Source organism: Ciconia boyciana, chromosome 5 (genome assembly GCF_034638445.1).
Source record: "Ciconia boyciana chromosome 5, ASM3463844v1, whole genome shotgun sequence".
Lineage (NCBI taxonomy): Eukaryota > Metazoa > Chordata > Aves > Ciconiiformes > Ciconiidae > Ciconia > Ciconia boyciana.
In genome coordinates this window covers 69,895,346-69,917,979 of record NC_132938.1, presented here as the reverse complement: position 1 = coordinate 69,917,979, position 22,634 = coordinate 69,895,346, and the positions used below count along the sequence as shown (strand labels likewise).

General features: G+C 42.0%; 1 protein-coding gene across 1 annotated transcript in view; it reads right to left on the bottom strand.

Annotated features, from left to right (window-relative positions):
• Nucleotides 1-21,604, bottom strand: part of FREM3 (FRAS1 related extracellular matrix 3) — a 74,246-nt gene extending 52,642 nt beyond the window's left edge. Inside the window, exons 1-3 of the mRNA XM_072863410.1 lie at nucleotides 21,587-21,604; nucleotides 13,951-19,666; nucleotides 11,985-12,074 (exon numbers count right to left, since the gene is read on the bottom strand). Coding sequence (XP_072719511.1) covers nucleotides 11,985-12,074; nucleotides 13,951-19,666; nucleotides 21,587-21,604 — 5,824 coding nt within the window. The remainder of the gene's footprint in view (nucleotides 1-11,984; nucleotides 12,075-13,950; nucleotides 19,667-21,586) is intronic.
• Nucleotides 21,605-22,634: the final 1,030 nt, after the last annotated feature.

Sequence of the window (22,634 nt, the reverse complement as noted above, 5' to 3'; positions counted from 1 at the left end):
AAGGCTTTTATAATTCTTGGTGAACCCTTCTATTGCAAGCGCTGAACCAACCAACCAATGAAAAGAATAAAACAGACCAGTTGAATTTTCTGTAGGAACCGCCAAATTAGTCAAGCCCATCAAAGGAGCGTGACGGGGGAGACAGATCAGAGGGCTTCAATACTTGAGCAAGTTACGGCAGTAACATATGAGAGCTGATCTGCAATAACTCTGTGTACATGCTCTGAGACTGCAAAAAATGGGGGAAAAAAAATTATCATAGTCCCATTTCCTTGAGTTTATGTAGGTGTTGAGAGAAACACATGGAGAGCATATGAATCCATGATACTCTTGAAGCCATGCTTTAAACAAGTGTTAACTACCATTTTGAGTGAGACTGTATTTGTAGAACCCACATCCTTCTTACATTCTTGGGTAGCCATCAGGAAAATAATCTACTTATGAAGCTTGAAGCTCTAATAATCTCTGTGATAGTTATACAAAAAATACAGAAATTGATCTGACATTTTGCTTGACACAGTAATGCTATATAAACTGGCAACAATGTATTAACTGGAAAGAACCAGCAATGAAATTTTAATCAAGTATTTTGTTTGCTCTCAAAAGTATATGAAAAATCTTCTGTTATATTTTGTAGTTGCTTTTCCCAGTGTCACCCAGATGTACGAAAACAGGAATATATACATATTTTATCTCCTGTCATTAGGATACAGAACCAAAAACATGAAGATAAACAAAAAGTTTGCATAAAATTAAACTCTGAAAATTTGCTTACCTCCAGCATATGCTATAGTAAAAAATTGCCCCAAAAGACTGGATTAGTCCATGATGATTTAAATCATATCAAACAAAAAATTCTTTCAGATTTCCTATGCAAAATTAAAAAAGGGGAAAACATGAACATTCTCTAGTCCACTCTGTTCACTTCACATCAACATTAATAATTTTTATAACAAGGTGCCAAGACTCTCTAAAAAAGTACTCTGTGGAAATAAAGTTTAATTTATCTATTAAAAGAAAATCAAGCCACACAACTCAATGATAAGTCTTTTGCTGCTACTACTATTTAATCACATTCTTAATATATGCAGTTTGGTACTCTTTTTTTGCACACCCTATTGAAGAACATGCTACCACGGTAGGTGACACCTTAGGTTCACCAACCAAGCAACTTTCCAGCTGCTTTGCACCATCTGAGCAGCTTTGTGTAGATGGAAGCAGCTTACTGAGGTCCTGTGCTGTTGCTCCTGTTTAGAAAACATTACAATCTATGAGGCCTAATCAAAGCTCACTGGATTTTTTTTTTTTTTAAGACTTCCATTGACTTCAAAAAGTTTTTATCAGACTCCTGGATGAGAAGGGACATGAAGACAGAGATAGAAAAAAGTGAAGGATTAAAATAAAATTGTAAATCATACTATATAGCACAAACATAGCTTTATCTTTTTTAAAGTATACTTAAAAATTTATGCACGTACCATCCATTGGGTTCTTTATCCATTGGGTTAAATGAAAAGCAGACTTGTGGGTTGTTCAAAGACAGCAGTTGAATTTATGCACAGTTGACTGGAAGGGCCATCGGGCTACCATAGGTGATAAATGTATTTGCTAAGGAAAGAGGAAAAACTACTTTTTTTTTTTAATAGTCTGCTTACAGAAGATATAAGAGAGATTACTGTGGCTTTTGAAGGGCAAGGTGCAGGTTTCAGTGCAATTACTATATAAACAAGAAGATAGAAATATCTTTTTTTTTTAAGAATTCATTTTATCCTAAGCTTTAGTCCAGTGAAAAGATACTAGCAAAGAATTATTTAATACACATGATTTTGGAAAGTTAACACAGAGTTCTCTGTACTCTGTTTTGCATGATTAAAAACAAGTACTTAGCCATGAAATCCTCTATGTACAAAGAAATGTGCCTTAAAACTTGCCCATTTCCTGTGCAGTTGTTGCTTAGTTTTTCTATACTGTACTCTGAAGACACTTTTAAATGAATACAGTTTCCTTTCCTATTAACATGTCTCTTTACAAGGTGCATATGCTGGCATTAATGTTTAAATTTGGTATTTAACTTTAAACAAGCATGAAAATGTTTTTGACAAATGAAATAGTAGTGTTCAGAAGCAGTTCTCAGCGTGTGCCTTTAAACACGTATAATAGGGTGGTCAGATGAAGACCAATGAAGGCAAAAGCATAGTTGCCTGGCTTGCCCCAACAATTATCTCAGGCACTATGAGAACGGAGCTGTGCAGCAGATCCCAGTTACTTAACAAATTCAAGATTTAACACTATTCACTATGTTCATGCAAACACTCTGGGGGAATTTTAGTTTTATTTGAATCCCAGTATGTAATACTGGGACAACCACTGCACTGACAAGAAAATAGTGCGAAAAAGTTTGTGCTCTAGGCTGCAAAAATCCCTTTCTCTTCCTTTAAATTCCTTCAATATGCTCAAATAATGCTGAACATAATTAATAATATTTCAGAGTTTAGCTTTCACCATTAAGATTTTAAAAGCTTTGAGAGGTATATAAAAGATCACACTCCAAAATGAATCTGAACTCAGATATAACTGCACGTGTGTGGATCTCCAGCTAAAGCATATAGGACTTCCAAGAAAAGCCAAGAAAGAAAAATCAAGTCCTTTTTCCAAAAAGTCTGTATTACTGTTTGAATCTAGCAAACTTATGGGACTGAAAATTAATTTCTGAAAAGCCATAATATTGGTCAAAACTCCCTCCCAGCTGACATCTTCTAAAGTAGGTCTTGTTGTGACATTGATAACAAATAGGTTCTATGTGAGAGAATTTTCAGGACTGAGAGTGCCCTGGTTTTAATCTCATTCACACTGGCACAATACCAGAATTACTTTTTTAGCATCCATCTTTAATTCTTAAAATTCTTGAAATTAACAGTTCAGTCACAGACAAATCTCATCTAAATCCTGGGCCTCATATACTGTTATTATTAGAAGAAACAATAGTCAGTGGAGTAGTATCAACATGAGATGAGACTCGGGACTTTTTTCTTTTAGTTGAGGAAGTCCTCAAAAACCAAACAAAACATACAATTTTCTTATTAGATGCATGGCAGGCAAGCGAGTAGCTCTTGAAGCTGGTTCAGCTTCAGAATTGCCAAAGCATCTTTGCTGCTTCATCCAGGCCTTGCAAGATCCCAGACAAGAAAACAAAATTCAAACATAAAGGCAGACCAGAGGGCAGCACCTTCACAATACTTGCTTTGCATATGGGGCTGCTTCCACACAGTCAGCTTACAGTGTAAGTAGTACTACGCTAGGTGTCTGCTCCCACTTCAGATACACATCCTATTTGCTACACACACATAAAGGGTAAAGATTTGAACCCTATGGCTACTGGCTAGAGAAGAATCTTACTCCGCACGGACAGGAGTTGTACATAGCAGAAAATCATGAGGCTTTTACAAATACGACCTTCTAGCTCTTAAGAGCTAAAGTTCTTAAGTACCAAAAAAGACACAATCAAGGAGATGGCAACTCTGCAAATACCCAGCATGTCTGAGTGAAGATGTGAAGGCAGCAATTTGGAAAACAGCAACACATGAGCTAATGAAAAACAGAGAGCAATCAGTGTGAAACAGAAATTATCAAGTGCCAAGTGTCAGGGTTATGCTTGTATCTGTTCAAAGAGATGATAGTCTGTAAGTATTAAGTCTTTGGTAGCCATTGTTGTTGTTGTTGTTGTCATCAGAACAGAACTGGTTAGCAGGTAGAGATCAGCCTCTTTGAGCTATTGCCTGTTAGAGCCTTCACATCCTATTTTCTTGTGGCTTGTTTTGGGCCTGCCCTGACACTGGGTATTGATAAGGGACAGCAATACAAGGAAAAAAAAAAAGTTAGCACCTGTAAATCAAAGAATCATTCTTCCCATCCCCAAAGATTCAAAACCTAAACAACAACATCATTTTTTACAAAGAGATGCTTAAATTATTAATGATGCAGGAAGGACAGAGATGTTCAGCAGAGATTTCTTTTTTATCAATAGAAGCAGATATAGGTGGCCTTGTACTATATGAGAAGAAGGAACTACTTTCTAAAGCAGCACAACCCAGTTTCTAAACTGCCACTAGAAAGGATTAAACACCATGTACTTAGGGTAGATATCTTTAAAACACAACAATCCCACGTACTCTTCAAACACAGGTAGTATATGCCAATAATAAAACAGCTGGCAGATCTTACTCTCTTTCAGAAAGCACTGTTTCTAAATGTGATTAACAAAGGTTAGTACTCAGTGGGATGCTAATCTGTTCCTTTTGTGATCTAGGAGCACAACATCTTTTGTGGTAATACTTGATGATAACAGATTGTTAAAAAATTAGGAGAGAGAGGCAAGAACAGGGAAAAATTTGCTGAACTAAGTGAGTTGCTCAGTAGACAGAGTCTACTCAAAACAAAACAAACCCCACATTTCAATACCTCCAACTGCAAAGTTTTACAGACATCTTTGTAGATCTTATCAACATATAAAGTAGATAGTATGTATGGAATGGGGCACCTTGTTCTGGAAAGCTGCATTTCTGAAAAGGATCTATTATGCAAAGCAGAAAAAAATATCAATAATAAATAATCTTCCACTGCAATACTGGAGCTAGAGAATCCTTTGTTTTATGAAGGGGAGAACAGCAATTAGGAGCTTCAAGGTTATTTTACTTCTCTATGTTACTAAGAATCAGAATTCAGCAGACAGCTCTGCTTGCTACAGTTAAAAAAGGCCTTTGAGATAATGGGGTAGACACAGCAAAAGGGACACAAAAATAATTACTTCCTCACTGAAAAAGTATTTCATATTAGGAATGAAGTACATACAGATATCTACATTGTGTAAAATAAAGCTGTGGTAAGAAACCTGACAGCTCTAGCTGGCAAAAAGATTTACATAACAAAGTAGCACCATGTGCAGAGATACAGGTTTGGATTCTGACTGGATTTCAAAAGCTCAGTCAAAAGAAAACCAAAAGGTACTTTGACTGCAGAGTAGAAATATTATTTCTAGGAGAAAACCAAGAGCAACAAACAACTCTTCAATCTAGCACTGTCATGAGAAGAATTTGTAGCCCAAAGGTGAAGCTAGACTACTAGAGCTTTTGTAAACACACACATTTTCCTCAGTGAGGATGATTAATTACTAGAACATATTAGCATGGAAAGTTATGGCTTTTCCTTTTACTTATTTATGCTATTAATCTAAAAATCAAGCCTAGATACTCCATGAAATGTGTTAGTTCAAAGAAGAGGCTTCTAGACTCAGTAAAATAACTGAGTGAAATTACCTGGGATACACAGCAGAGAGCAAATGGCCTAGTGGTCCCCTTCAGCTGAAAACATCTGGCTTGAAGAATTTACAGGAGAAATATGTGGTTTCAATGTACCTTTTTTTTTTTCAAACACCACAGAAGACATCATAGCAGGGAACTAGCAGGAGGCTGCAAAGTTGGATTGGTGAGTGAAGAAGAGGGCAGTCAAGCAGCTTTAGGAAGTAAAGAATGGAAAGGAAAGAAACATGGTTTGGGAAGGAGGGGACATAAACCCTTGATTGCAGTGCTAGTTCAAAATGGTAAGGATTAATGACAGAACTGAGTAGTGTCAAGGCACAGACAGGAAAATGAAACTGAAAATGTGCAAATAGGGATGACCACTAGCCTCTGCATCTTTGACTCTCAATTAGGCCCATCAAGCACCTCAAGATGTCAATAATGTTCATATACATAGTGGGGAGGCAAAATATACAAACTTGTGAATTAAGATTTTCTTGTGCCCTGCAATTTAACTATTCTCTTCCAGGCATCTCACGTTATACAGGGTGTTAAAATTAAAGTTTGCTTACCATAGTGGTAAAGAAGGACAGTTCATTCTCTTCCTCTTATCTGTATCTGCCATACCCTTTTTCTGTCTCCTCTACTCCAGAGTGAATAGTACCAAATTCTTTAATCTTTTCTTATTGGGCAAGTTTTCTAGATCTCTGGTGATTTTCATTTCTTCCCCCAAGACAGTTTTTCCAGGTTTCCTACATCTTCACAAATTCAGACAAAATTTGTACAAGTCTAGTAGGGGACTTATTAGCACTGAGTGGAACAATTATTTCTTGCACCTTAAAAACAATGTCATCCAGCTCCTCTATTCTAGTATGATTGTTCTCTATTACACAGTAATAAAAATAAAAATCTTGCATCAGCAGAAATGGTATCCAGCACCTCAGAGGGGAGGATTAAAATAAAATAAAAAATAAATAGATAAAGCCTTGTCTTCAAGTGTGTACCTTTATTCATTTGGAAAATCTAGCTTTAGAATTGAAAACACTGTAGAGTCCCTATCTTGAAAGAGCAATAGATGAAGGGATGAATCAAAGCCATGTCAGAAACACTTCAATGTTTTCATTCCACAGTTGCTCAGGTTCTCTCCTTTCAGCAGAAACATAATGCCTTTGCAAACAATTGTATCAAAATAAAGCCTCCCCACCTAACGGCTTTTTATTCTTGAGGTCAACACAGGTAAAATGCATCATTCAGTGCTGTCAAGCATGACAGCAAATTAGAGAACACCAAAGCCACATTAAAAATGGAAGGCATTTTCCCACTGAATTCAATAGATTCCTGCAGTGCAAGTTACTTGGCAAGCTTTGTTGCATAAGAATTCATATATCTTTGCTGACTAATGTTTCCAAACTTTATTAAAAATCAAAAGTTTTTGTAAGCCCCTTAAAAATTCTATTTAACTTGGGAGAGGTGTAGCTTTGGGGTTTTTTTAAGGCTGCTTGGAGATGGCTCATCAGTTGGAAATTCTTTGCCTCTTAAATGATGTGCCTTTGTGTCTGAAAGTGGTGAAATTAGACCACTGCAACATCTTTTGCAAGGTCTGCAAATTATTTTCAGATTTGTGGATGTGAGGAGATAGATGCACAAAAGCTGCCTACTAAAAAGGAGCAATTTTTAGCAAGAGAATGGTACACTGACTTGCATATGGTAACACAAAGTTGATTTGTAAAATCCTTAGTAACATTAGAGGAAACCTTACCTACACATGTAAGAGTAGACAGTTGTGTTAGATAAATACAGTCATTAACACACACAAACCTCACCAGATATTAAGTCTGACCAGCAACTACATTCTGCCAGTTTAGGTGATCAAATTCAAACCAAGGATTGCTAACAAGCTGCCAGAATTGCCATATTTCAGTTTGTGTTACAAAAGGAAACAAGAAAACACCATTTAATTCTGCCAAGAGATTAATTTTTCATTTGCACATTGTGCACCAACAAGAATATATATTCTTAAGTGAGCAGATATCATAACACTTCTAGATTTCATAAGCAAGCATGTGCCTTACTATAATATTGTATTAGAATCTGTGAGAACTGTGTAGCTCACAGAATTACAAAAGCCTGTATTCTTGTACCTTCTTAGGTGCCAGCTTCAATCAAACCTTGAGAGGTTATTCAGAATTAAGAAGCCATACTCCCTGCCTAGAAAAACATTAACAAGCTTAAAGATAAAAGGATGAGGCTCCTTATATCAGCCTCAGGGAAGCCTGGATCAGTCCCTGGATCAACTCCCTGGCTGAACAGTCCAAGTCTTTGGAAAGCAAAAGCTAAGAAAAAAGGTGGAAAAATCACATACTACCAGAGAACTGCTAGGTTTTCCTTAGGGTTTTCACGCAACCACACCGCCCCCATGCAAATTATTTGCAGTAGCACCAATCAAATACAGGTGAGAAGGCTTCTGAGTGAAATCCCAGGCCAACTAGAATTAATAGCCAAGCTCCTGCTAACTTGAGCAGGGTCAGATTTTCACCCCATGGACCTGGGATCATATTGGGCAAAATGCACAGAACAAATTCACACTTTAGATCATACTCTAAATTTTTCTTTCTACAGAGCTATTTTTTAGTAGCTAGAAGTACATAATAAAAGATTTTCTTTAATATTTTATGGATTGCAAATACTCTTTAGTGCATTTTGGCAGGACTCCTTTATCCAAAGGGTAGAATTGCATTCCACACAAGGTTTGAAAGAAGCCTGAACTAGTCCCACAAAGTTCACATCAGCAAAACATTGTAGCTTTCAGTATCAGCAAGCTCTCATTACTCTTTTGGCAGCCGTAATTGAAAACAAGGTCTAGAGGGCAGCAATGACAGGAGTGTCAAAAGGTTAAGTGTACCAAAAAACTACAAAACAAAAAAGGTGAACTCTACAGGTAAATAGAGGAGTTACTCATACAAAATATCACTGAACATAAACCAGGTGGAGAGGCATTGGACTAACTAAGTCTAAGCTGATCTTTGCATGAAAATCCCCAAGGAAAAATAACAAACACTTCCGAAATCAAATATTGTAAAGTCAAAAATAACCACTCTAGGTTTACTGCATGTCATTGCTCCATTATAAATCTGTGAACAAACTTAACATTATGCTACCTGTATACTCAGCCCAGGAATAAATCATGAAAACCAGCTGAACCTTACCTACTTTGTATTCAATTTGTACCAGCATTTGGTCTGTGAAATGAACTGCAGGTTCAAGACTAACCACTCACAATCCGGAGCTGCCAGTGTGCACCAATAATTAGTAGGGTAAAATTCTAGTACTTCTGCCCAAATCTTCAGTTTAATGGCAGGAACGGGAACAGTTTCCTCAATTTAGAGGGGTCAACTTTTCTGAAAGCTGCCAGCCATTCTTTCTCACACATATCACTGATAAAGGTTTCCCAGCAGCTCTCTTAAACAGCAGAACAAGCAGTTATCTAGATAAAGAACCTAAAGGAATCTTTCCTACCCTCAGGTTAGACAAAATGCTATTATTCAAAAGGTATACTCTCCCATTAAAGGGTGAAACTTCTGTCTGGAAGAACCTGATTGCTTTTGTGCAAGGGAAGTGACAAGAAAGAGAAAAATGCACGCATTTTCTTCTCGCATTCGGTACACACATACACGCACACACTTCATTGCTCAGTTTCCTTTGTATTGATGCAAAATCAAATGCTTTTAAGAGGATTTTAGAAGCTAGCACATAAAAATATAGAAAATAGCAGGCTCTTTCTTGAGTGTTGCTGAAGCAGTTGCAAACTGTACTAAAGCAGTGTACATTCTCTCCTCCTGATGGGCCTTTAGGTATTTTTTCCCGAGTTGTATAACAGCTGTTACAGTTGTGCCTTCTTTCAGGCTCTCCCTTGGGAGGTAAATGCCCCTGAGGGAATATGTTTAATGTATTTCTAAGCACCAAAGCCATCAAAAGACTAATCCAGATAGAATTTATTTTAAAAGCATTTCCTTGTGCTATAGTAGTAATGACAGCATTGACTTTTCAACCTTCTTTCCCACACCAAACAAGTTTTAAGTGAATTTCCAGATGTTACTTGGTCAGCACACCTTCCTGTAGTCATGTACTCTTCCTGTAGTTGTGCCAGTCACATCAGTATACAACAACCTTTCAGTCAGTACATACTTTCGTTATAAGCATAGCTGCACACATTTATTGCCACAGCTTTTCTTACTCTGTTTGTTGATATCTGGAACAGACAGATGATGAAGTAATCTAGCTGAAAGAATCACTCCATTTAGCAGAGACTGAAAGTGCTGTTAATGAAAACATCTAGTAACTGACTCCCTTTGTGCCCCTGGATGTACAAGGAATAAGAATTATTCTTCAGTCTGTTCAGTCTTGTCATTCCTTTTTCCCCATTGTTTCTCATCATTATTGTATTATCCCACCTAGTCATGCCACAAAGACTTGTATATTGATCAAGTGACAGCAAAATAAGATGTCTGTAAGAGACACAGGCAGCAGTTCACAGCACCTTCTCCTGTGTGCTAAGTGAAATTTAAGCAAAAATAGACAAAGAATGCATCTCCAATCTTTCTTGAATTAATAGGCCCATTTGATTTTAATTGCATTGGTTGCCCACTACTTCAAAAAGAGCTAGAAGATAATTGGCTTGTGAAATCTAGCTTGTTTTTTCCATCCTCCTCAGTTGGCCAACGTTCAACCTTTTTCTTTCAGCATAACCAGAGGAAGCACAAACCAAAAGCCATTTTCAGCCTGTCATAGCTTTGTCTCCCAATACTCTACTGGCTCCTAAAAGAGAAGATCTTTCCAGCTGTAAAGTTGCCAAGGATAAAAAGTGCCAGCCATGGGGAATGGGTTGGTGAATTCTTTGCTTATGAAACAGGTCTTCGAGTTTCCTGAAGCCTAGTGTAACAACAGCTGAATGAAATGATTTACTTACCCAAACCTTAACCAGAAAGGAAATAATTTCCTTCAAGCTATGAATACTGTGCACATTCCCAGCTGCCTACTCTTCCATCTTCATTTGTAAACATGAGAAACTTGTCCCTGTCAGGATCACAATGAACCGGAGGTGTGGTTGATCTAATATTGAAAATGTTTTTAATGTCCCTTAAGCTACACAATCTTTCATATATGAGCAAAGTAGCAATGACTGGTTCCAAATGTTCAATTACTTCTTGGACAATTGAAAATAAACAAGTCACACATTTCATTGTTTTGCTAACTGATACCCTCAGTGCACTGCCCGAAAACAGTTATGTGTTGCCCTACAGATGGGATAAAGAAAACACTGGAAGTCATATCCAAGGTGCTCATGTTCATCTTCAAGTCATAAAATTAATGGGTTCATCTCAGCTAATCAAAATGTCTCAGCTAACCAAAGCGGGAGATAGCTCTTAATCCATAACAGAACGCTTATTTCTCAGGCACATACTTATCTGTGGCTGGATTGGCTTATAGCAAAGGTGGACATAAAACTACAATGATTTATACAGCTATGAGAATAGAAACAGACTGATTATAGATAGAATGTAATAACTGGTTTTCAAGAGATCAAGATATACATTTTCTGGTTTGCAATAATTAGAATAGGAAGCCTTAGCAAACTCAAATAATTTATTGCTTCTCAGTGACTATCCTCATAACTATCAATGTGGATTTCTTTTTATTGAGTCTGCCAATTTTGGACAAAATATTTTAATGGTGTTTGAGACTTGTTTTGAGGCCCATTAGGAAACACTCACAAGTTTAACTTTCTGTCAAATGCTGTGTTAGAATGCTATTCTGACATGTTCTATGCACTCAGGATTTCATCAAACTAGTCAGGAAGTTTACAGAGATTATTGTGAAGGCAGGTCCTTACACAGAAGTTATTTAACTGAATTGCAAACTTATTTTACAAATCTTCCTGTTTGCCTTTAATTAAGAGGAACTTGTGTAAAATTTTGATGAATTCTCAGTGAACTTAATTCATGTGGATGATTGGGGAAAAATATTGCGGCCTACAGAAAAAAACAATCCACAAACAGAACAAAACAGATTTTAAAATAAGAGTTATCAAAGGGATATGCAAAAAAAAGCAACATACGCATATCAGTTGATATAAATAATCACTGGTCCACTGAAGCCTTTGAAACAATAACAATCTATTCAAAACAAGGATGTGCTTCTGTATAAGTAAGAGCAAAAAGGACTTAACTAGCCTATCTTACCATTTCACAAGGCTCTCAGCCGTTATCTAGATCAACTGAACTCTCCTTATTTAACAAAGGTTAGCATTAATTTTCTCTTTTGATTCTGTAGTTGGCCATGATTCCAATACCATCAATGCTCCACCTTGCATGGTTGAATTTCTGTAACATGCATAGCTGACCATGAGGGATTGACTGTCACTGCCAATAGTCCTCCATAAAGGCCACTGAACAAACAGTATTGTGACAACAATATATCCCACTAAGAGTTCATAGCTTGCCATAGCAGTTTGCATTAATTGTGACATTATACATTAAAATGAATAAAATATCCTGATTTGTGTTCCTATGTGTCCATGGCACTTTTACATATTACTTATAAAGAAATAATAGATGACTCGTTTATTTAATGTGAACAATCTTCCAGATGGTGCAATTCTAAGATATGTATAATTAAGCATCTTAATCTTACCACTGTCTTCAATGGAGAAATAGAAGATGTCACTGGTAGCATTATCACCTTCCTTCAGGATGTAGCTGATCTTCATTTCATCAATATCAGCTAAGAAAAGAATATGCTAAATGAATCATCATAGCATTTTACTACAGAATATAGGACATAGTTCATTCTACCTTTACTATATTTGATTACTTACTAAGAAGTTGGCTAATTTGTGGATAAAGCATTTCAGCAACCAAACTTGTATAATGTGGCATGGCTTCTTACACTGGTCTATACTCAGCAACACAACATAAAATTAGTTATTGGCTCAAAGAACAATGGCAAAAAGACAGTGAGATACAGTTTTACCATAAATATTTATTTTTAAATACTAAAGTCACATCCTTGTTTCAGTACATTAGGAAGAATTACTTTGCTATAACTAAATTGAATCTATTGGGAGTAAAGATCTGCCCATTTTTTAAAGATCAATTTAACTTTAATCATGTTTTTAAGCTCTTCTGTGACACACAAAACTGTTGCAGGTACATTGGGAGTGAATATGAAAATGTATTAAACAAATCACAAATAGGTCTAGAAGTCAGTAAAATTTTGATTTTATATTCCCAGAGAATAGGGGAAAACCATCAGGATATTTCTATTACCCTAAAGTTGCAGGTGTATTATTCTGTACCACATTTCATCAATATGAAGACTTCAGAGAAGTCTTCTACTTTTACTTTTATTTTAGTTAAATAAACAACAATTTCATTTGATATAAAAATGTTTGGGATATACCTAAATGTTCTTTATACTCCATTCAGCGCTAAACTGTTCTAGAGCTAATTCTGATCCACTAAGAGACTTACTCCCCTGGGGTCACCAGTTGCTCTTGTTCTGGCATGGCAGATTTGGGTGCTTTCTGTCAACTGAAAATGTCTGAAACGTTCTTGGAAGAATGGCAAATGATTTTTCACAACACTGTAGCTTGGCAGACGAACTGCAGACTTTTAAAAATAGTGTTATCATAATCTTAAAACTACAACCTGTCTGGAAGTATGGAGAGAAAGACTTTTTCTCTCCCCAGATTGTTTTCTCTTGCAAAAGAAAGGTAACGTACCTGATCATGTAAAAATAACAGAGACCTCTAATCCTATTATAGTGTCTAATGAGAACTTTGGTAAACGTTGTCCCCCCTGCTCATAGTCAAAGCACACTGGAGGTAGGCAAAGTCTAGCTTTCCTTGTGAAAGCTTTCAACAAACTATGCCACCCAGGACAGATGAATGACAGTCCTAAACCCAGCAAACTCCCTAAAATTGGCTGGAGCACAGGGACATTTATAGAGAGTCTGGCTGCTGTCACTGTGCCCTACCATCCTCTGAGGCACTTCCCTCTGCACAGGTTTGGTGGAGCTGACCTAAAGGAGGCCTCCCCACCTACTGAGCTTTCTCTGTGGAAAAGAATTACACAAAATGTAACCCAGACTACTGAGGCTACTGGGTGCCCCCTGGCCTTTTTTTTTTTTTTTAAATACTAGATCCAGTGATGCGCAGAAATGTTAAGCACCTTTCCAAACAATTTTCTCTGAAGACAATAGTGATTTCTGAGCCTGGGTTTAATTTCTAGGCAGGCAAACAGGTACTTCAGTCTTCAAAAATAAACTGGTGCAGGATCTGTATATCACCATTTCAGATTTTATCCCATCTTCTTACGAGCACTACCATGCTATGTAAACGGTAAGTTGTACATTTAACACACAGTAGGAAACACATTAATGCATGCACGTACAACACAGAACTTTTCTATTGTGTCTTCATAGGTAAAACAAAGCTTCATATCTAAAATGCATGTATTATAATTCTGATCAATTTGCATGTACTTCGTAGTTTAAATTACTTTCTAAATCCCTTGAAAGAGAGATTCCAATAATATAACACAAAATAACAGCTCATTGAGCCCAATGTTTATAAGCAAATACAACCATCAGCACCAACCTTGCATAAATGTTCTAATGCTCTCATTTCCAAGGCCAGTATTAATGATGAAGCCATGCTCTGGCCCATCTGTTATTTTGTATTTCAACAGCTTGTGTGGACTGTCACGATCGTCTGCCTTTAGTGCCTTACTAGTGATCAGGAAGCCTAGGTGCCCAGCTGGAAGTTTTCTCAGAGCAGGGGCACCCTTGTTCACCACTAACTGTGGCACTCTGTTGTCCAGTGAACTGATCTGAATCCTCATCATCTGAGGTTGATGGATCTCCTTGCTAGTGTCAGGGAAAACATAAAAGTTTGTGTGGGTCCCATCAGTCACAGAGAAGGAGAAACTATCCTGGCTGGTTTCTGTACCATCATGTCTGTAGCTGATAAGATTCTCATTCAAGTCTTGTTTGGTGAAGCTGGTGACTGGGTAGCTGTTGTTGTACAAAATCTGGCCATGCACTGGAACCTGAGTGACTGTGAATAGGAGTAAGTGGTCAGGCGTATCCCCATCTTCCACAGTCAGTTCAAAAGGGGTGATCAGCCTGGTCTCCCCTTCCTCAACAACCAGGTCACCAATAGTTAGAACTGGCTTTTTATTGTCCACATCTGTAATGGAGACCCTGAAGGTACGGAAGACCGGGTTATACCCATCTGTCACTTCAAACTCAAAACTGTCCATCTTCACCTCATCCTCTGCAGTGTGAATGTAGTAAATCTTGTTGCCAGCAAGTTGGAGTTGAGTAAAGGAAACAACAGGTACTCCAGGACTGTCTGAATTCTCTAGATGGCCCCGGGTTGGGGACCGGGTGACACTGAAATGCAAATTTTCATCAGGACTGTTAACATCACTTGTGCTGAGCAGATCAGTTGTGAGTGTCACCTTTCCACCTTCCTTCAGAGTTACACCCTTGCTGATCACCTCAGGGAAGACCATATCAATGCTACCAATGGTAATATAGAAGTACCTGTCTATCAAGGCATTAATACCATCAGTAACATCAAATTTAATCAGATCACGCACTCCATGTAGGCCAGTATGAACATAGCGGATAAAACCCTGGTCTAAATCATCTTGTGTGAAGTTTGTGCCTTGTGTAATGTTGCACAGCACTTCCTCTTGTCTGTTAAGATGCTGTAAGAAGCCCTGCAGAGGCGCCAAACGGATGACATAAACAAGGCTCTTGTCCTCTGAATCAATGTCTGTGGCTTTAAGGTCTTGACCAGAGATGACCTTTGACTTGCCAATCTCTACTTCCAGACCACTGTTGATTGCCATCCTGGGGGTCTCATCATCTACCAGGATCACCATAATCGGCACATTCTGCTCCACTATGTGCTGTCCATCAGTCAGCTGAATTTGGAAGCTATCTTCTTTCATCTCTGAGTCATCATGTTCATACACAATGCTGGAAGCCTCCTGGATCTCCTCCAGGGTGAAGCTGTGAACAGGCACAGTGCCTGTGGACAGCTGCTGCACAATCTGCCCATGCTTAGGAGAGACAGCAATAACAAAATGCAGTTCATCTGGAGGCATGTCTGCATCAGCTCCATTGAGGATGGAGGTGTCAATCACCAGGCTCATCCCCTCAAGCACCATGAATTCATGCACAGACAGCTCTGGCTTTTCATCATTGGTGGGGATGATGACAATGGGGAAGAACTGGTGAGGTGAGAAGTTAACACCATCAGAGCACTGGAAAGTGAATCTATCCTCCACAGGCTCCACCCCTTTGTGAATGCTCTGCACATAGTTGACATGGCCCAGACGAACATCTTTGATGGAAAAAGCACTAATGGCAGTACCGGCTCTAGACTTCTCGGACCCTGGGGCTGGAGAGACATTCTCCAAATATCCTGAAGTGGACTGAACTGTGATAATGCACAAGATGTCATCTCTGGGAGTATCTATGTCCTCCACATCCAGCTGATCCAGAGTTACAGTACTCTTCCCTCCCTCAAGGACACTGAGTGGCTCTGCTGCAACCGTCACTTCAGGTGCAATGCTGTCCACGGGCAATATAGTTACAGCCACACAGACCCTTTGTACTGTGCTGGCTCCCACCACCCGTTCACTGGAGAGGTCAGAAATGGTGAGATTGAAGGAATCATACCTCTTTTTCAAGCCAATCTCTCCACTGGTGTGAGCGTAGGCTACTGCTCCGCTGATGAGGTTGTGCTGGGTAAACTTTGCGGATCGCACTCCATCCACAAGGATGTCACCCAGCTTGGGTGGATCCTGCACAATGAAGGTCAGCACCAAGTGATCTGTATCCTCATCTGTACCCTGGATAAGCGACGTAGTAATTTCAGTAGCACCATTTTCCAAGACATCAATGGCTGCGACCACCTGCCTGCGACCACCAGGGAGAGCGATACTTGGGTTTTCATCATCCATAGGCTGCACAGCAATCTTGATTGTGATTGGCACATGATGGACTCCATCACTCACTTCCAACTGATAAGAATCACTAGCAAACTCATCACCACTGTGCTTGTAGGAGATGCGCCCTCCAGCAATATCATCTAGCAAGAAAGATTCCCCTTGTACCATCAGACCCTCCTCCAGATAACGTAGATGGCCATGCTCCGGAGCTTGAGTTACAGTGAAGACAATCTGGTCCGCAGATGTGTCCTCATCTGTGGCATCCAGTTGATTGCTGGTGAGAAGGAAGCTGTTTCCCTCAAGCACAGTGAAGCCTGTATTGGTGATCTGAGGTGGCTGGTTGTCCACTGGCTGCAGGAAGAGAGTAAAAGTACCCTGTAGAGAATTGCCAGCTGAGTCCTCTACAAGGAATGTGAACTGAACCACCCGTGGTGTGATTCCCAGCTCCTGCTGCGGGGGTCGATACGCCACCTTGTGGTGGTTGACCTGTGCTTGGGTGAAACATGTGATGGACGTCTCAGGACTGTTGGCCAACACAATCTCTCCAGTGACTACAGAGTGGTTCTCATCTGTGTCAGTTGGGGGTGTCAGTAAAGTGTACTTCAGCTCCCTGTCATCCGTATCCAGGTCAGTGTACCGTAAGTAGTGCTTCTTAAAGACAGTCAGCTGGTATTCCTGCACTGTCATCTGCAGGCTAGTACCTGGGTACAGTGCAGGTGGCAGGTTGTCTACCGGTTGGACTTTGACAGTGAGCACGTGCTCCCCTGACCGGTTAGGGGGGTCATTGTCATCCTGCAGCTGGAACACAACGCGGCCCATCACTGGGCTGGCGCTGTGAGCTCCCGTGTGCCTGAAGAACAGCCTCCCATCGAGGATGTCCTGCTGCAGCCACTCATTCACCACCCTCTCATACACATGTTCATCCTCCACAAAGTGCCAGGGGGAGAAAGAGGAGTCACTCTCCAACCCTGCTCCGCTTTCTTTGCTCTCATAAGATGCTGGTTGCTCTGCCTGACGCAGCAGCAGCTCACCAAAGTGGTGGGAGTGTAATAGGGGCACTGCAGAGTCCCCAACTAGGACAAATCGGATAGAGGCATCATCAGAGTCAATATCTGTGGCACTGAGGACAAAAGGTGAGATTTGGACAGTCTGGCGCTCACTCAGCACCAGCCCCGTATTTGCATTCAGCAGCGGTGGCTCATCATCACCAGGAGCAATAGTGATGGGGTACAGAAATTCAACCTGGTGCTGCCCATCTGCCATGCGGAAAACAATGTTGTCGCTGTAGCTGTGCTCACTGCCATCGTGCTGGTAAATCACCTGCCCTGCTGCTAGCTCTGCAGCAGTGAAGTACTTGCGGCTGGGCGGTACACCCAGTACCTTGAGCTTCCCGTAACGCAGGCCCCGTGTGACCCAGACCTTCACCTCTTTCAGGTTGTCCTCATCACTGATCTCCAAGTTGCCAGACAGGGGCCGTGACTGGCCCTCAAAGAGCATCAGCTGTGGGCCAGCCACATGACTGAAAGTGGCCACAGGAGCCAACGTGTTCATGGGCTTTACCAGGATCATGAAAGCAAAAGGCTCTGAGGAGGCGCCGTCAGGGTCCAGCACTTCCATTTCCACCTGGAAAAGCTGCTCCTGGTCTGAGTCTAGGGTAGGGGGCTGGTAGGCAATCTTCAGCTCTCTCACCTCCTGCTGCGAGAAGGCAATGAGGGGGCGACTAGGGTCATCGGTGCTGAGCAGGAAGCCTTGCTGCTGTGGGTTACTGGGCCAGACAGAGGTGAGGTTGAAGATCAGGAGGTCCAGGGGGGTCTCCAGGTCCTCAGCAGCCAGCATATCCAGGGTGAGGGCTGTGAGCACAAACTGGTCCACCTCCATCATAAGCAGCGCCAGGAAGCTAGGCTTGGGCGGCGTGTTGTCGGCCCCTTCGTGGATCCGCACCAGCACCTGGAAGTACTCCCGCTGCTCCGGGCCGCCGGCAGGCAGCACGGACACCCGCGCCGGGATGCAGTCCCGGCCGGGGGAGGCGGTGGCCGCCGTGTGCTGGTAGCGGATCCCCGCTTGCAGCACGGCGGAGCAGTCTCCGCTGTAGCCGGCGGGCAGGGGCCGCCCCTCGGCGTCCAGCAGCCGCCCGTAGGCGGGCAGGGGGCCGGCGCCGGCGGCCTCGGGGGGCAGCAGGGTGAGACGGCAGCGCCGGCCGGGCTCGCCCCCGGGGAAGCCCAGCACCTTGCCGTCCAGGGGGGCGCTGAGCCCCCGCAGCTTCTCCACGGGCAGGGGCAGGTTGCGGCTGAGCAGGCGCAGCTGCTGAAAGAGCACCTCCACCTCCAGCGTGAAGGGCACGACAAGGGTCCGGCGGGGCGAGTCGTAGCGGAGCTGGAGGCGCAGGCGGTACCGGCCGGGGCTGCGGGCCCCGAAGTGGGTGTAGGCGACCTGCCCGCGGGCGAAGGCGCAGGGGAAGCGCGGGGGATCCAGGGCGCCGGCGGGCTGCGGGCCCGGCCCGCTCCCCAGCACCGCCACGGCACACCTGTCCCCCGGCCGCACCCGCAGCACCAGGTCCGCCGCCGGGTCCAGCGAGACGGAGCGGCCGAGGGGGACGCGCAGCCCCCGCTTAGAGACCAGGACAGCCGAGGCGTCGGGCTCCACCGGGGGCTCTGCCGCCCCCCGCGCACTCAGGAGCCCGAGCAGCAGCAGCGTCGCCGCGGCCGGAACCCCCCGGGGCCCCCCGGCCATGGCCCGGCTGCTGCGGGGCGCCCTGCGCTCTGCGCCGCCCTCCGCCCCGCCGTGGCTCCTAAAGGGCCGGGGCGGGGGCACCGCCCCAGGGTTGGGGGGGGAAGAAGGGCACTCCCCCAGCGCTGCGGGGGGGCCGGCGCCCCCGGCCGGGGCTCGGGGCCGGGGCGTGCCTGTGCGCCAGGAGCGGCGGCAAGGTGCGGGCTGGGGCGGCGAACAGCCCGAGCGACCCGCGTCCTGGGGCGGGCTGCCGAGCTGGAGCGGTGCGAGGGGGGCAGCAAGCCGCCCCTGCCCCCGGACCCCTGCCCGGCACAGGACGGCCGTAGCGTCGCTCCCTCGGGCGGTGCGACAGCGAGAGGATGCAGCGAGATTAAGGGCGGAAAATAAGGAGAGGTAGATAAGGCAGGAAAGCGAGAGCGAGCAGGTCAGGAGGAGCGAGGCGAGGTTGGGGGGATGCAAGTAGAGGCAGAGGGGAGCGGGGAAGCTGGCACCTAAGGCGGCCGGCGGCAGCCGGGCAGGCTCAGCCGAGCCTCTCCGGGCAGGGACGGGGCTCGTCTCGCTGCCGGGGTAGAGGAGCTCGCACGGGCTACTGCAAGTGCCTGCCCGCCAGCAACCAGCCGGCTGAAAACCCGAAATACAAGTTTCCTCTCGAGAGGGAAGCGAATTCAGTGTGGAGAGAGCAGATGCGGAATTTCAAAGCCAACACGACCATCCCTTCGTGCTCCAGAAGGGGCTATTGATATTTCATCCTTTCGTACAGACAGCAAAAGTTTCCTCCCCTTCATCCCCAAACTTGGCATAGAGTAGCTCATGCTATGCGCAGACAGTAAAGGGGGGGAAGGGGGAAAACCAGCAAAACCACGCTGACTTGAGGATGTTTGCTTACTGCTAAGCAATTTCTCACAGCTAGAAAAATGAAAGCAGCCTGTGCTGTTTCCACTGTGCTTAGGACCATTCCTATTCAGTTTCATTTACAGGTGCTCAGTCCTTGCTCGGGCTCTTGGCTGAAGACAGCAAGTAAAAATGCTACTGGATTTTAAAAAACAAGGTTTCTGTTGGAATTACTACTGCACTTTTTAATATTTTGGACATTTAGCCCACTATTTCACTAAAGGAACAAGTTACCTAAAGCTTCATTTACTGTTTATGTTTTTTTCAAATTCTTCAGGAAAATATCAGCAACTGACTGAATCCCACTGTGCATAAAGATTAATTGCTTACCCACTCTTAACTAGCATAAGATAGGATTGGGCTTTTCATTCTTAAGTGTTTTGCTTGTGCTCTGGTATCTTTATTAATATCAACACATATTTGAAAACAAAGCACATAGGGAGACCAAGTACACTTCTCTGGTTTAGTACAAGGTTTATACAAACTTTTGCTATTAGTTTATCAATGGGCTTGGTTTTTTTTTTAAGCATAAGGACTCTCATACATAAGTTTCCATGTACACTAGACAGCAGTTCTGTACTCCATGGAAGTGTTCTCTGGAGCGAGGACTGAGCCCCTGGTGTGGTTGACATGAATGAACTTTTACTAGGACTTGTCCTTTCAGGAACCTAAATATGTCCAGCTTATTTTCCTCAAGCCAACAGGGTATTTCTGGTCAAAATATAACTGGACTAATCAGTAACAAGGATGTAGATAGAAAGGGTCTTTCTGATCTTGATAGATTCAAAGCCATTATGCCAAGTTCTGTTCTTTGGTAGAACCATGTAACCAATAACCCAGGTTACCCACTGAAACCTGTGTGTACAGCTACATATATACACACAAGCATGCAAAGTTCACAAAATTTGCATTTTTTCCATCCTTAATCAAATCTAGGCACTTGTTCTATAGGGATCTATGCCAGTACACAAGGTCTGTGTAAAACTCAAAGATTGTATGCTGTTTCCATCAAGTTTCCTGGAAGGTAAGACAAATTTTCCCATTAAAATAAATGGAATGAGAAATGTCTTCAATTACAATTTTTATCTCAAGAGTTTGTTGGGCAGGAAAAAACTGAGGAATTGATTTCCCATGTATTTGTGCTCAGCCTGCTTCTATCTTTCAGTTTGTTGTGAGATAGTATAATTTATCTGAAATAGGAATGTATACCAGAAAAAAGTAGATGATCTATTATGAAGTTATGGAAACCTGACATTAAAGTGTTGACAAAGTCAACCCAAACCACATGCAATGGTTCTGACCGTACAAAGTCAAGAATAGATATGAGCAAGGCATAGTACAAGAATCATTTTCTCCTCTTTCTGTTTCACTGGCTTTTGAAATACTTCATCTTTCTTATGTCACTGAAGCCCAGCCCTATAAGCATGTAGACATAGGTGCTCATATTACATGTTAAAATTGGTGGAAATGCTTTCGTATATATTTGCAGAGAAGGAGTATTTGTTTTTCCAGCTCTTAGGACCTGATTCAAAGCCCTCTAAGTCCTGCAATCACCTTTCAGTTGACTTTGATGGGCTTTGGATCAGTGTGAGTTATACAAGATATCTAGAATCAACTTCAAAGAACTGTTAAACAAAAACAAAGTTTTACTTGCTCAAGTAGCTTCATTGTGCCTAAACATAGCCGAGTAGCTTCCTTCCTACAGTCATATTCCAGTTTAAAAACCCCCACGGTATTCCAATATTAAAGCAAGTTATGACTAACGGTAGAGATCAGACAATCAATAAAACATGGATGCTCGATATCAGTGAAAGATTCTAGAGATCTTGATTTATCACCATGTTAGTCCAGTGTTACGGTAGCATAACTACAACTAAAAAAATGGAAGTTGCCCATTTTTCCTCTATGTTCTACATATCTTTTATTAATACTCCTGATCCCATATTAGGCTCAAGAACATTTCTGCTCTACATTCACATAAGAGCATAAGGCATTCATAGCTAGGAGACAGTCCAAACCTTGGTGCAGCACAACATACACAGCTAGGTCCTCAAGTTCTAATTCTGAGTCATTAAAAAAAAAAAGGGGGGGGGGGGAGCAAAAATAGTTGCTTAGAGGGTTCATTAAGCTGGAAAAGAAAATCTTCACGGGTGCCATTAAAAAACACTGTATTTGAGTTTAAGAGTTACGCTGACAAATTGTGTTCAAAAAAAGTGAAGTTAAGGAACTCCTTGCAAGTGTTCCCTTCTGAAACAAAGTTTTTCTTAAAAATCACACAACTATAATTAATTTTGGATACACAAGCACTGATGCACGTTAACCTCTAGTAACCAAGTAGGTTGAGCCAATCTGACAGTTCACTGTGGCAACCCTTTGATGTGTTGGGAGTTAAGATTTCAGAGCCAATTACCATGGAAATTATGACCTGCAGCCCAAAACAGTAGACAGATTTTCCACAGAACTAGACTTACAGTAATCACACCAAGATTCTTTTTCACAGTCACACAAATATACATAAAATTGCAATCAGTAAGATGTTTGAGTGAATATTTGCTACAAAAGTGATGTGTGAGCACTTTAAAAACCAGACAATACATCTTCCAAAAACTCTTTCTGATGATTAGGTTATTTCTCACACTTAGCAGTGAGCATTATAAGCAAGTCTTAACAAGTATCAGTTATGGGTGTGGAAATACAC